General features: G+C 41.4%; 1 protein-coding gene across 1 annotated transcript in view; it reads right to left on the bottom strand.

The window, feature by feature from the left end:
- Nucleotides 1-345: 345 nt before the first annotated feature.
- Nucleotides 346-16497, bottom strand: part of LOC103372723 (potassium voltage-gated channel subfamily D member 3) — a gene marked incomplete at its 3' end in the record, with an annotated part of 83367 nt that continues 67215 nt past the window's right edge. Inside the window, exon 2 of the mRNA XM_008302430.1 lies at nucleotides 346-554. Coding sequence (XP_008300652.1) covers nucleotides 346-554 — 209 coding nt within the window. The remainder of the gene's footprint in view (nucleotides 555-16497) is intronic.

Genomic DNA, 16497 nt, shown 5'->3' with positions numbered 1-16497 from the left:
CACAACAGCATGTAGCATAAAATATGCAGGGCGAGATACACTGATGCAACTGTTGCGAAAAATATGAGTGTGTTGCTGTAGTTGATTTAAAGAGTTGAAAATATTCGTCTGGAAGGTGAGGGTTTAAGTTTGCACATCAAGGGGAGATGGTCCAGTAAAGTATGGTAATACTCACTGGAAATGGCACACACCACGTGCCTACTGTCAATGTGAATATACAGTAAGTCAATGTACATTATATACACATTAATCTCAGGGAAGACCTGAATCCTGTGGAGTCCCCTCCTCTGGGGGAGAGAGACATCATCAGCATTCCTCTCTGGGCTGGAGGTCTGGAGGTCCAACCCTCTGAGGCCCAGCTGACGAGAAATAAAACTGTGCTCACCTGTACCTTCTGCGCCCGCCGCTTGTCTGCCCTCTGATTCTGGTGATAGATGCGACTAAAGTTGGACACGATGACTGGGACAGGCAGGGCAATTACCAGCACCCCACTCAGAGAGCAGATCGAACCAAAGATTTTCCCTGCGATCGTCTTAGGAACCATGTCTCCATACCTGTGATGGGCGACAGTGAGAAAGAGAGAGTACGTACAGTTAGAATATTTTATGCATGTAATAAAATCTGTCCATTGCAGCTCAACCTTGAAGTCGCGCACAGTTGACTGGAGGTCATTCAAAGCACAGAGACACACACACATCTTACTGTACCAACTGTTTTAATTTGCCTCCCATTCATTCTTTCTGTACATGGCTTTCATCTTGTTTTTCAAGCTGTATGTATCCTCCATCCTATCCGAATAAAATTTGACCTGCTGACTCTGAGCAACCTCAGGAGACAAAGCGAGAGGTTCCAACCAAACCTCCCGTCATTGAATGGCACAGTAAAGTCCACTGACTCATTCACTGAGAGCAGATACTATTAACCTTTAGAGAGGAGAAAGAGGAGGACACTGTGAATGCCAGGGACATTTCCCAAAAGTCATTTAGCTCAATTCAGTCTGAAATATTTGCAAGTCAAAAGCAATTTCGTCTCGAGTTCAAAGACAGACAACGCAATTACAATAACTGTATTAAATCCCTTTCTTTTTTTTTTTTTCTCCAAGGAAGAAGCCGCGCTGCAGGAATCGGCAGTGGAAGGAAAAAGACAGAAGACAGAGAAGCAGAAATCCGAAAGCTAAAAGAGCACAACTTAAGTTGGAAAAGCAACCTTTATTTCTAATGGTTTGCATTTCTTATTCATGAGTAAAAAGAGCAGGTAATTTGTTCTTGTTTTCCGGCTAAACAAGAAATGCGACTGAGTTTATTGGACCTGACTCAAGTAAGCCGATAAAGAAACCTGAAACATACAGTATTTAAGCATTAAGCATTTTATATTATTATGTAAAGACTGTAGAATGGACAAATCTTTTGTCCTACACAGCAAGCTGTAACTCACGCAAAATAGCCTCTGGGTACGTTCACCCTCAAGACTAAACTCCTCAGAATTGCAAACAACGTTTCCTTTATTCATTTTTATCATAAAACAACCTAAATGTAGCCAGTGGCAAAGCACAAGCGGTACATATGTTGACATGTTTGTATGACAGATTTTCTTGGGTACATGGACAAATGAGATAATGATTCATGAAAACACTTAGGTCTGCGCTGAGAGACTGAAAGTCAAGTCATTGAAGCAAAGCCAGAAAGACAGCAACAAAATGTTGCAAGGGAATCTGTCTCTTCTCTGTCTCATCACATTAACCCCTGTAGAAAGCTATGCAACGTGTCAGAAACAGTGAAAACTGAGAGATACGGTGCTCCCTCTGAGCTCGAGAGTGAACACATCTCAGACAGGTGCTATTACAGAGAAGCTAAGCTCCTCTTGTGCACTAATGGAATCACAAAACTCATGCCTATATACTGTACACTTCCAAAGCGATTTATACTGGAAAGTGGATTTTGCATTTACATGCATCAGCGGTATAAAGGACACTGAAAAACAATTATGTGATACCTACATGAGTATTTTCCTTCTTGTTGCTTTACAGTACAATTCCACTACTTTTGTTTGGACGCTATAGTTCCAAGTAACTTTACTTTCTAATTAAAGCACCAAACAGCATCCAAAATGGGTAAATTTAACTCCAGCACAGTCAGCTACATTATGAAAATGCTAAACACTGCTTATCCAACACAGAACTCAAAGTTAAATGTGTGCATTGGTCCTCGGCAAAATGGATTATGTTCACAATAAAGGCTGTAAAATTGTAAGATGGTGGTTTTAACCAAACACAGAACTTTCTAGCCAGGAGACTGGACTTGTAATGCTGTGTGCGATCTGTCCTTTGCATAAAATTATTTTTAAACTTTGCTGTGTTTTAAGTCACTGTTTACTTTCACTTTCAGTTGTAGTTTTCTGTCACTGTTTTTAGACATTTTCAGTTGCCATTAGTGCTTTAGTTCACACAACAAAGCTACTTGGTTAAGTTTAGGCACTAACATTACTTAGTTATTGCCAAAAACTGCATTTCTTTGAATGGCAGGCTTCAAAAGTAAGTCAGTCCCTGTAGACCTTCATACATGTTTAACTTTACAACAGAAATACTAATGTTTAAAGCCCGGCACTGAAAAGTTTGATCTCTACGGCTAATTTCCCTGTTCAGTACAGAGGGGTGGATTTTTATATAACTCACATGTTTAATTTATATTAAGGCTCATAGTTATGCATAATTAAGGGTGTGGCCGCTCTGAGTGACAGGTGGTTACTGTCACAGGACAGTACATGACCAGGAGCTGTTTGCATGGCCTCAGCTCCACTCATGCTCCACCTCTTTAACTTTTGTTTTATAATTAGTCAGGATTTAGGCAGAGTCTGGCAATGAAAGATGGCAAGAGCCGGAGCGACCATTCAAAGCGGCTGTTCACAAAACCAGCAATGAGTTCAATAAGGCTTTGTCCATTTTCTTTACACAGATTATTATTGAAATGATAGCATGTAAACCCTAGCTGCATATATATCTTAAAAATTTAGTCTTTTTTTGTGTGTAAATAGTTTATTTTGCACAGTTGACCAATGTAGCTTTTAAACATTTTAATGTAAGAGTCTTTGTTAGAATTTCTTTTACTTCTAAGTACACTTGAGGACAATCCTACTTGTACATCTACTTACATTCTCATATTCCAACTAACCTTTTCTTGTAATGGAGTATTGCCATTTTTATCTGAATACTTCACCAAATACATATTTACATAAAAACAGGGACACATTTTTGCCTCCTTGCAGTTTTTTGTAGTTTGTTTCTGGGAATTCATTTTAGTTTTTGCCCCCACCAGTCTCTTATCAACACTGCAACTGGCATTCGCGGCCAGATTCACACAGATACTAACAACAAAAGTACTGAATAGCATTTGACATTAGTCCCATGATGCACTTGGTACATTATAAGTTGCTATGGACTTGGCAGAGTGCAGACATAGTCAATCAGCTTGTTAGTGCTGCTAGACCAGACTGCATGTGTATAGTTACAATTCAAAACTTTACTATAAATAATATATTAAACTATAATAAAATGATTTAAAACAGAATACTTAAATATGTCTACCGCTGAGTTATTTTTTAAATATTTAAGCAGCATGTTTCATGTTCGACAGCTACAAGAACCCTGTCAATATTTCAGAAGCACGTCCAAAGCAGATCTCCCAAACGGGCTGTGTAGCCGAATAGCGCTTATCAGACTGATCCACTTTGACATATCACACACAATAGCACTGGTTGTTATTTGAGGACTTGGCAAACAGTGCCCAAGAGGCCCTCCATAAATGAACAATAATCTGCTTAAGAAGTTGTGCTCGTGATAGTTGTTTTATAATCTAATGAAGCACTTCTGTCACAGTCGGTTGGAGATAGTAAAAACACAGACTGGTGCCACGCATTAACGGCAAACACACACACACACACATACAAAAAAAAAACCCCATTCACTTTATTTTGCTGAGGGAGATGAGACAGGAGATGAAACCTCATACTCATTAGTCTTAAATTTCAGCAAAAACAAACCCAATATGAAGCCATTTAAGTGGAGGGTGGTTTTCACATCAGCACTGCCCACACACAGCGAACCACTGGTCCACAGCCATAACTGAGGAGTATACTTACAGCGAACATTCATCGTCCCTTCCAAGAACTTTAATGGCCTTTCTACCCAAATTAGGCAATAACAATCCCATCAGTGGTACAAAGGCCCTATCACTACAAAACATTTCATCTCCTCCCCTCTTCAAAAGATGTTTCCATTAGGAGGAATGAAAAGCTAATCATATTCATCTGCTAGCTTTCTTTAATGGGTTCCTATCAGATTTCCTGATAGAGGCCCTTCTCTTCTAATACTACAGTCAATTTGCCTCTCCCATTTAGTCAAGCTGGCCTCTCTCTGATGATACCATTTCTGAACCATTATATACGACACAGCAATAAAGCGGGGGGCTCGCACGCATAAAAGAAAGAAAAGGCTGGAATAAGTGGTGTGAGGGTGCGCGTGTGCATGTGCGCGATAAGCGAGGTCGGACGTAATTTCTTCCCCTCCCCGAATGCTGGGGCCTTTTTTTTTTGACTGTGCAAGATGATGCTGAGGGTGTGGGGAGAGAAGGAAGATGGATAAACAGTGAGAGGAGGTGTGCTAGAGAGAGAGAGAGATTTTCTCAGCAGATGCAGCCGGAGTTAGGATTTTTTTTTATTATCTCTCAATCAGGCCCAGCTCTCCCTCCCCTCCCCTCTTGCTCATACTACACAAACACACAGAAGCATGGGGTTTTTTTGCTGTGCAGATCCCCCACATGGTTGGAAACGCCCCGTTCAGGTGGACAGGTCAGCTCTTGGTCAGGGCTGTCACATCCCATTGCGGGAGGGTTAGGTCTCTGCGGGTCGTATTAATAAAGTGCAGGAGGGATGGATTGGTGGGGTGAGTGGGACTGAGTGCTCTTGTATGTACAGTGCGTGTGATGGATGGGCTTATCAGAGATGCTCCAAGGGCTGACAGACACACAGATTTGTGATGATGGCGGGTCATGTCATGTCAAGTCAGGAAAACAAAGCTCATGCGCAGTAAAACTCGCTGATAAACTCAAGCCGTACGGCCTAATGCAAAACAACAATGGCGATAGAGGCAATGAAGAGATAGCATTACACAAACAATGTTTAGACAAATAACACAAATGCAAAATCTGATTCTAGTGGCAGGATTTGTTATCATTTGGGTGCACTGAAAACCATCTAAGCTTCAGTGATCTGAACTCTTGTGTAGATAAAATGAATATTTACTGATGCTGCAAGAACATAGTGCCATTCTAACTGTCTTCACAACAGGAAGCTTCTGTTGAAAAAAAAAGGGTGGGAGATCAAGAGAGAGAAAGAGGTAGGAGAGTGACTTACAGAGTGTTGAGGGTTGGGTTTCCATTTACAGACCAACTCCCATGCGATTCCCCGGCAATTTTCCTCAGTTCCCTTCAGATACAGCCTAAGTGATTCTGTTTGGACCCCAATCCCTTGTGGTGGACTGACCCCCTAGAGGGCTGAAATAACCTACTAGAGAAAAGCAGCGCATTCGATGTAATCGAGTATGGGTTTGTGTGTCCACTGTATGAGCGACATGATTAGTTTGTGTGTTTGTGCCTATGTGTGTAATTCAGTTGGTCCACGCACATTTATATTGAGTGATGTGATATGATTTTTTTCACTGAACATTTCCCAAAAGAGAGACTAAACATATGATAAATATCAACATAAATTTTCAAACATCGTCACCAACCATCTGTTTATTAAAGTGAAAATCATGAGAGAGGAAAAAAAAGCTGTAATAAAGTGTTGAAGTGTTGAAAAAAAATAAGGGTTGCACAGTTTTCTGGGTAATTATTTTTCATGTGGATTTATTTTTTTAATGTTTTTTTTTTTTTTTAATGTGCTGCTTTGTGTTCTAAATAGTGGTTATTAGTCTACATGATTACTAATAATCAATACTGTTCTGGAACAAAACATATTGGTCGAGCCTTAATAAATGTAGAGACAGCAGCAAGTGATGTGGATCAATGTGCTTCAGCAATATCTCAGATGATGTTGTAGGTTTTATACCACAAATGAAATGCACATATTGAAAACATTTTGAGGTAAAATCAATTGGCTGATCGACTTCATGGACCATAATACTGATGCATTTTCTGGTTAACGTTTCAACCGAGAGGCTTTGCGACTCTTCTTTCACATTATATGACTGAACACTAAATAACTTCAAGCTCTGGTCTGTTGTTTTGATTAAACAAACCTTTAAAGACTTCCATTTGGGCTCTAACTAATTATAATGAGCAGTTCTCACTGTTTTATGACATTTTATAGACAAAATGATTATTCGCAAAAATAATCACAGTAGATAATAATAAAAATAATACATTATTTGCAGCCCTAGGCATACCATCACTGATTAATTTTGACGTTTAAACCGTGTATGAATAAATTGTTTTAACAGCACAATTACTTTGCAGAGGGATATAAAGGGCAACATACACTGGCGTCGCATGACATGCGTCAAAGAACCCACATGCTACCTCTGCAAGGCCACACTCAACGTGTTGACGCATGTCATTGCAGGCTGACGTGCACTCAGCAGTATATGTCAGTGACACAGGTCGAAGCTTCACTCAGCCGTATATTTCACTCAGCAATTTGGGCTCCAATCACTCTCAGGAATGTCACATATGGACAAGAACAGGAATTTGAACCACGAGCACTGTGATTAATGGATAGCTGCTCGACCTGCTGAGCCAGAAAAGTGTGCATCCAATAGTCTAGTATTCTTTTTCCAGTGTATTTAACAGGTTTCTTTGATCTTGTGAATTAATTGAGATTTCAATCTTGTTTTTTTTTTCATTTCTGAAAGCAAACCAAAAATACATTAATTAATGAAAACAATTTCAAAAATGAAAAGGAGATACAGTTTTCTTGAACTAAGGATCAGGATGGTTTTGCTGAGGAGCTTTCAGCACCATGGAGAGCTACTGCAGCTCCTCCTTGTGCAGATCAGGTTTTCAACTCCATTCAGATGAGCAGCCTACATTTGTTTAACTGGCTTCATAAGCAACGCTCAATCATTTTGCGAGAAAGGCAGCAGTTACCTATAATTTGCAGTCCACATGTAAAGCCTGTAAATAACTTGAATAAGGCAGCATAACTCGGGTTAGGCGATGGATTTGAAATTCTGAAATGTTTTGTATTAAGATTTGACAAATGTATACAAAAACTCTGCTGTTGCTGGTTTTATCTGCAACTTGTTGCTTCACTTCTTTCAAAAACTGCTCAAAATCATTAACTTAGCTCAAATGTATAGAATGATCATATAATTGTGATGGGCTGCAAGGTGACTTGGTGGTTAGCACCGTTGCCTCACAGCAAGAAGGTCGCCGGTTCACGTCCCAGTGAGGACACCCGGGAGCTTTCTGCGTGGAGTTTGCATGTTCTCCCCGTGCAGCGTGGGTTCTCTTCGGTTGTCCGGCTTCCTCCCACACAGTCCAAAAACATGTTGAGGTTAGCTGGTGATTCTAAATTGTTCGTAGGTGTGAATGTGAGTGTGCTTGGTTGTCTGTCTCTAAGTGTGGCCCTGTGATAGACTGGTTACCTGTCCAGGGTGTCCCCTGCCTTCACCTTAAGTCAGCTGGGATAGACTCCAGCCCCCCAAGACCCCAGTGAGGATTAAGTGGTGTATGGATAAATGGATATAATTATGATACCAAAAGTTCAATTATAATTAACTAACAAAACAAATATTTTTCAGTGTGTGTCACTGCTGCTCCAAACTCAAACATGTGACATATGATGTGATCCTCATACAGTCTTACTTCCTCTATTATACTGAATGATATTATATAACTATGACTATATAGGGAAAAGTAAGTAAGCACTCTAAATTTTGCATTCACAGCTAAGCTTCACTATGGAAAATACATGTGTTACAGCAGTGGCAACAAATGATGATGCCTCATAAAAATATCCATAAGTGGTAGTAGACTTCCATTTTTATTGGGAATCCTGTCACAGGCCAATGAAGCTTAGCTCTTTTGGGCTCAACAGAGTGAAAGATTGTCTCTCCAGGCCCCTAACCCTCAACCATCCATCCATCTGTACTCTCATCTGACATTTCATGGCCAGTCACTCAGATGGAAGTAACTCTGATGACACATGGCTCTTCAGGGATGGGACAACCATCTATAATCACTCCCACAAATGTCACCGCAGGAAAGCAAGAAATAAGGAGGGGGAGGAACAACAGGTAGCGAGACAGATAGGTAGAAAGGAAGGAGAAGACAAGGAAGAGAGTACGAGGAAAAAAAAGAGGTAACACAACAGCTGAGAGAGAAAGAGTCGACAAAAAGACAGAGATCCAGATAGCGTCAGTGCTAATATGCAAAGGGTCGGATATGTTTGGTTAAACATGCTTCAAAGATAACTTAATGTGGGTTAATCAGATACACCGGATCTACAATAATCTCCCCTCTCCCCTAAGACAGCTCAACACAGACATGAACTCTGATTGTGATCCTGATTCAGGGGACTCCGCTAAGACTTAACGAAGGAAATTGACTGCTTAACAAGTGTGCCTATTAAGAAAGTCAAGAAGGTTCAGAATAGTTCTTCTGTCTGAGGACAAGGATGTTTCAACCAGGGGAGAAAAAAGAAGAAATCTCCAGTTCTTTTAAAATGCCAAATCACTGGAGTGGTTACATTCCAGGTATATGAAAGGGGAGTTTGTGAATAGAGGGCAAATAAACACACAAAGCTTGAATTCAGTGGAAAATACTGCCCTTGTGTGAATAACTGCTCTTTGAATGGATGGCAGGTTAATTGCAGCAATGACCTTGTTTTGAATTGGATAATGGAAACCTCCCTGCATTATGGGAGATATGAGGTAAGGTAAAGCATTATGAAACAACACTAACAACTGAAATCTAAAACCTGATCTGTGAAAATGACGGGAAAAAATGTACCTAGGAGCTGCCATTGCGGCCCCTTCACTGCATATCCAGTCATTCACCTCCCGTTAACTGCCTCTTATTATATACAGGATTAAAACACTGAAGTAGCTTATTGGTTGTACTGCAGGTGGGTCATCGGGGTCTGAGACATACCGCAAGGCTGAAATGAACCATTGTGCTGCTGTAATTCGAGGGGCTTTCTTCTGCATTTACTGTGTGAAAATAGGGACATCCTTTGACAGCGCTGCAACTCCAGTTCCAATTGCTCACATGTGGGACATTTTACTACGACGTTTCCATCGCAATATCTGTTTTAATGTTTATGTTGCACCATAAAACAGTTACAAGTCTGAGTACAGAATAGAAAGGCCCTTTTTGTTTTTATGTATGCTAGAAGTGTTTGGTGCGAGAGCGAGTTTTATTGAGAATAAAACAAATAACCATCTGTGCTTGACAGTAATAGATTCATTCCAGCAAAATGTCGATTTTTAGCCTCAGGGCAAATGAAAACAAAATGCCATTACATAGTATTTAGCTGGATTACACCAGAAAAATGAATCCACAATACCTCCAATACCTTCACAAACATACTACATTGTAACGGTCAGTGATTGCTTTTTTCATCCACACACACACAAAAGATGGCAAACTCCAATATCTTAGCCTTCAGGCTTCACTGTGAGGCAGGCATATAGGTTATTTCCTCATTTACATTTGTCAAGTGATGAGAAGGGAGTGGGAGAAAGAAACACACAGATAAATTGATAAAGTGAAGGGAATTACTCTCACACTGCACTGCAAGCAGAGGAAAGGTCATTATCATCACTCACTTCACAACCAATCTTACACTGAATCACACTGAGGGATTGCCACCATTTCTCTGTAACACACACCCAGTTTGCTACATTATGACTTGGAACGGACTAACTTTGACACTTTGCAGAGGTTCATCCCACCAGTGACTTTTCACTGCTTGTCTCATTCCAGTTATTTTTTTACCACAGCCAAAGAGAACTTGATTTGACCACCTACAGGGCCTGCATAGTTAAAACTGCATAGCTCCAATGTAGCATCACATCACTATCTCAAACTGACACTGTAAGTACTGTCGATGTTGGTCATTACCAGGCAATAGCTTATACAAATTGGAAATGGTAGCATGATGTTTACCCTGAAGTAAATATGACTTATCTTTAGTAAGTGGACATGGTGCAATCAGGATGGTTCATAGGGATCCATGTGGATATTAAAGAACCTATATTATTCATAGGTACCGGGTTGTAAATGTATTTTTGGATGCCACATGTTTACATGCTTTGTTTACATGCTCTGTTTTAGCTCCTGTCTCTTTAAGGCTCCCCCCCAGGAAGCCCAATCTGCTTTGATTAGGCAACTGGCTTGACAAAAGTGAGTCAACACTCGTCACGTAGAAAGATATTGCCCTATCAGAGGCAACTAACAAGGAAATAGTGGCAAACTGTGAGGAAGTTGCTCATCTTTGTTTGAGGGTGGGCCAAACTACTCGCTAAGCAGGCGTTGTGCAAATGTACCGCATGGTGATGTCAACGAGTAACGGAAAAAAAGCCTTGACTTCAAACGAGGTGTTTAGGGCTGGTAAGGATGAGTAAGGTAAGGTTTTCTGTGGGAGATAATTACTGTTTTTGTCGTGGACTTAAAGATTTGTAAGTTTGCAGACCTTTCATACCTACAGAGTAGCTACAAAAGGATGAACCCAAAATGCTGAAATGGGTTCTTTTAAAAGAAAAAAAAAAACACTTTGAGGAGGCAAAATTCCCAGAATGAATATTAAGGGGGTTCTTAACCTTTGTGTTTGGTGTACATCTCCTGTAACCACATAGCTCGTGTGGATTATTCTTATAAAATCTATCATTATACGAGGTGTGTCAGAAAAGTTCCAGGACTGGCGTCACAAAAGATATATTTCAAAGCCAAACTACAAACTATGAGTTTTTTCCTTCGGACGATCAACCAGCACATCTACAAAGAGATCTTGTGGCGTTTGCTTCGTTCAGTGTGCCAGAAGAGGCGAGAGTTGTGGCAGGACAAGTCGTGGCTGCTTCACTATGACAACGTGCCTGCTCATAATGCTCTGAGTATCCGACAGTTTCTGGCTGAGAAGAACATCGTCGTGGTGGAGCAACCTCCCTATTCACCCCACCTGGCTCCGTGGGGTTTTTTTTTCTTTTTCTCGCTCACGGGGGTGTTCCCGGGGGGCCTTTTTTGGGAGGTGTTGCGCCATCTCGATGTGTGTGTGGCGGGGGCTGTGTGGGGTCTCCGAGGAGTCTTTTTCGGGGTGTGTTTTGGCTTGGTAGAGAAGGCTGGGAAAGTGCGTTTGGATTTGAAATATATCGTTTGTGACACCAGTCCTGGAACTTTTCTGACACACCTCGTACTATGTTGCGTTCCTTTAACACCTGCAAATGTTGACGCACCAGAAACCTTCACAACGTTGATGCCAGGGTTAAAAATGCCTTATGCTAATTCGGCTAGACACAATGTTTCCCGAAAAAACCAAACAAATAACCCTTCAACTTCTGATAAGAAATCTAGCATTATTTTCAGGGAGAGTGTAACTAATTTTTCTTAAGCGAAAAGAGGGAACACGAAATAATGAACCTGGAGAGAATTCCCCCCAACTCTATGGAGTCGTTCAGCTCTTTGTTCTTACTGCCAACAACTTTACTGTTTTGGCTCGCTTTCACTGCTCTCATCGATGCCTTACTGGCCACAGCATGCAGCTGTTTCAAGCAAAGAAAGCTGTAAAAAAAATAAAAATCTCTCTGTTACCTACCCAGCAACAACCAACAGGCAGTTGCCAGCTGTCCCTGGCAGGCTGTTTGCCAGATAGTTTCCATAAGTTGAAAAAAAAAAAGCCTCATTTGGAAACTAGAGAACCAAGAAATGTTGTGCAGCAGTTAGTGGAGTAGAGAGACTGAGCTAAAATGACTTCATCAGGTGTTCGCTTGTGTTGCTCCGTACCTGCTGGACAAATGGTCTGCTGTTTGCGAACAAGTTTACAGAATTAACTTGAAGGGTGAAGATAAGTCAGTGATGTGCTCATAGCTTCGTCTGCAGGGTTAAGTATTAAAAAGGAATATATCACAGAGTTATTTACGCTGATTAACAGGTTGGTATAACTTTGATAGCTGTTCCTTGCTTCCCCCGCTGGAGCTCCGTTCATGCATCACCCCATCCCTTCCAAGCTTCTCAATATTGCGTCAGAAATCTACATGTAATATTACCGACACTGTTTTTCTGGAAGAGTCCTATTAAGCAGCGTGAGTACACTTACTTGCCAGGATGTCGGTGAATAATAGCCAGGGAGCCTGTTACAAGCTTTGCTCATTTGTGTGCGAGCATGTGTGTATGCATAAGAGTGTGCGGCTGTGCATGTGTATATTCCTGTCTTTGTAATTAGCGAATACCAGACTGCTATCAACAGAACGCTTCAGTGAATCCACTTCCAAGAGTAACCAGGAAGTGCAAACACAATTACCAGAAGAGAAGGAGCATAACAACATTTAAATATGAATTACATTTGCGATAAGAAGAGTCCCCAAAGCTTGCACTACTGCCTGCCTGCATACCGCCTAATTCACAAAAAATAGTACTGCCATTAACACATTTGTGTATCGCATGCATATCAATGGAATATGGTAATATTTTTAAGTGTGTGTGTGTGCGCGCGCGTGTGTGTGTGGTTAGGTACACACTCCTGATAATAGGCATATCTCTACAAGCGCTAAAATACTTTAAAGCCTCAGAGGGCTGATATGAGTGGCTGTATGGATAAAACCAGTAATGTCTGTTGATAATTGAAAAAGGAGCTCATCTATCCACCTATCTAAGTGCACTGAACAGTGCGCCTGTGTGGCAGCGGTGAGCAGGAGAGAGGTTGTGGAGCTGAGGCACAATTACCTTGATATGTGGTTCAATTAAGCCTCAAAAGAGAACTAACTATGCTCGGCTGAAACATCAATCTCTTGAGAAATGTTGGAATTCTGAGATTGATCTCTTTCATTGGATGCAAGGCGGCAACAAAATAGGATTTTAGGCACACGTGTGACACATCTCTCACCGGGTGAGCAAACTCTGAGGGCTAGAGAGGCAGCCTGCACAACTCCACTGTTATGTGTGTCCAATAGTGCGTGACATTACAGTCTGCAATTTAAGGAAAGAGGTGGGGAAAGAACAAAAAAAGGAATGACACAGCAATTACAAAGTCCAGGGTCCCAACAATATATTGGCTGGTAGACTATGACTGATAGCCTCTACGTAATACCGAATATCTTCAAAACCAGTGACATTCCTATCAACCTCTCCTGCGCTTACAACTCAACTCATGCTGAACAACGGCATATTAACATGGTCATTGTGATCTTGTTAGATGTGAGCATCAACCTCGAAGCAATGGTGGGCACGAAAGACTCAGTGCACCGCTGTGCGTAATTACAACATCACGCTACCCACTGGACTGTGGTCACCATTTCCTGTGTTCCCGTTCTGTTTTAGTTAGTTACTAATTACAACAATGAGTCAGTGAGGGAGTTATAATGACTGAGTGAGTGAGTGAGTGAGATGCCATTGTCTAAAATATCATAAATGTCTGAAACTGAATGAAAAATGAGTTTGGAGAGTTTAGATTTCACATCATTCCCTTTAGATTACACACCAGCTTTCTTCTACATGTTTTCTTTCTGCTTCATAATCTACTTCACTTGCAGTGCTTTATTTATACTTCAATAAAAACATGCACCAAAATAAAGACTTTTTCAGAGAAGACTGGATCTTATTATTTGTTGGCAGGCTTACAATACTATACATCGGCATTTAAAAGTGTTATATTTCTCCTCTGGTCTTCACTCATCTAATTCTAATACACCCCAGCTGCTTCTTTTAGTTTTTTTTTTGTGTTTGTTTAGAACATGATCCCAGCTCACTTGACCCCTTCTATGCCCTTCCCCTGCTTCACCCCTTCTTGTACTGATGTTGAGAGATGAAAAGAAGCGACACTGTGCGCCGAGATAAGGCCGGAGCTGAGAGGGAAGAAAGAGAAAGGTCACGGCCTGGGAGTTCAAGGGTCATCTCCACTCTGCAGCGAGCCCACAGTCATAACAGCAAGGTGACCGACCGTCTGGTTCCCCGCACAGATTTCACACATGGTTCAAAGAGAGGAGGGAACAGAAACACAAGATAAAAAATACATTAAAAGGAAGGGAAGGGAGGGAAATGCAAATGTGGAAAAAAAAAAAAGAGAGACAGCGGTGAGGAGGAAACAAAAGGGGAGGGTGGAATTCAAGGGTGACCCAGGCAGAGACACACACCAAATGAGACAGGAGGAAGAGGAGGAGGAGGAAGAGGAGGAGGAGGAGAGATAAACCGATAGAAAAAGGAGAGAGAGAATTGTGAAGCACATTTCAGGACGTCGGATACACTCTGCTTCTCACTCAGGCCGCCGTGATTGTGTTTGTTTAACTTGGTCAGACCATTTCCTTCTGTCACAGAGTCTGAGCGTGTGTGTGTTCATGTGCTTAAGGTTTGTGTGTTCGTGAGGGCCTGCATTTTAATGTGTGGTGTTTTGTGTGCAATCCCCCTATTTTAATTTCTTGTAATGCATGTAACTGTAGTACATTAACAGAAATGTCAGTGGTGAAGAAATTATTTTTGCTATTTTTTTTTCCTGGCTCAGCCCTCTACTGGAAAACCATAGCCACATTTTTTACAACCTCATTCAAAGTTGGGATGTCAATAAGTGGCCAAATGTGCCAACAAAGTCAAAACAAGAAATCCTCTGAGAGGCTCTGGCAGTGCAGCAGGTCTAGAATGACTTACTTGACTAAATTAGTGAACTATGGAACTTTTTCCCAAAAGAATAGGGTAATTAATTAAGCTTTGGTCAACTGCTCCCGTGTCCCTCCACAGGTGAAGTCATTTTGCACGCTACACGCCCCATACTGTAGCTTGCCGACCTTTCTGATTAAACTGTTGCCTGTCCAATCAATTAAAAGTAGTCCAATGTGACAGGGAGGGAAATAAATAAATGACTGAATGAATGAAATGGTCCACACAGGGTCTTTGGGTCTTCCTTTTTCTGTCCATGTGTAAATCTTCCTCTCCAATCATTTGGAGTGTCTCACCCTAAAAACACATCACTTTCTCATCCGTTCTCTATTTCAATACCAAAGCCAGCTCTTATTCTCGGGTCTTTGATGTTGCCTGTTGTCATGGGGACCTCGTGAGTGCTGCAATGCTGAGCAGCATACAGAGTACCGTGTCACTGCGGTTAAAAGGGTTACATTAACATCAGCGGCAGGTTACATTAGAGCAGGGCTACATTACCCATTAGTGGTAGCAAAACACATTTGTGGGAGCAGGGCTGGCACGGTTAGCATTTAGCTCTAATCTAACTTATCAGGGTTGAGCATTCAACCCATTTGATTTAAGGGTACTCGACTAGTTTCTGAGAGTAACAACTTCAGTAGGCACTTTTCTTTTTTGTCCTCTGAAACTCGAAACCACACTTTGCAGTTAAAAATATATTTCACTTCACACAACAGAAGAATATCCAACAAGGGTCGATCACACTCCATCACTGAAAGTGAATTCAGGGCAGAGCAGGAGTTGATACACACAATTTGCTGCTCATCCCTCCTTGAATCAAAGATGTCTCTGTCAGATTGTTTATCTGAGGCCAAGAATATTGGCTCGCTACAGGCCGGGCTTATCACACACTGTTTTACGCTGCCTGACTTATTGACTGTGAACATGGTCAACATGGCTCTTCTCATCAGTGTCCGGCGCAACGACAGCATCGACTGTACTGATCTATGACCAAGTCTGACGGAGAGCCAGTCAATGCAGCTAACTAGAGCTGGCTGGTGCCTCCAAATCCGCTTTAGGCTGGTCAATGCGGTGTCTGGTCAGAGTGTCGGAGATAACAACATGTCATCTCAACGTGACACGTCTGTCCCTGTAAAGGAAGCATGGCAAAACTGAAACTAATGATTGCTCGCTCAAATGCTTTTCATACGTATTAAATAGGGGCGTAACAGTAAAAATAAATAAATAAATAAAAATCATGGTCAGATACGTTTTCGGTACAGCAGAAACAAGAAACACACAACATTAAACTGCTTCTTTTTTCATTTCTTTATTAGATACTGGCTTACTAAAAAATATGCCAGTACTGCTGCAACTGGCTGCAATTTCCTTATATAAAAGTACAATTTAAAAGATAAATTAATTGAAATTCTCTCAGGCTGCAAGGTGGCTCAGTGGTTAGCACCATCGCCTCACAGCAAGAAGGTCATCGGTTCGCATCCCGGTGAGGACACTCGGGACGCATGCAGTTTGCATGTTCTCCCCGTGCAGCGTGGGTTCTCTCCGGGTTCTCTGGCTTCCTCCCACACAGTCCAAAAACATGTTGAGGTTAATTGGTGATTCTAAATTGTCCGTAGGTGTGAATGTGAGTGTGCTTGGTTGT

The sequence above is a fragment of the Stegastes partitus genome, unplaced genomic scaffold (genome assembly GCF_000690725.1).
Source record: "Stegastes partitus isolate 25-593 unplaced genomic scaffold, Stegastes_partitus-1.0.2 Scaffold1814, whole genome shotgun sequence".
Lineage (NCBI taxonomy): Eukaryota > Metazoa > Chordata > Actinopteri > Pomacentridae > Stegastes > Stegastes partitus.
The sequence above is the reverse complement of the archived record's forward strand: the minus strand, read 5'-3'. Positions and strand labels throughout refer to the sequence as shown.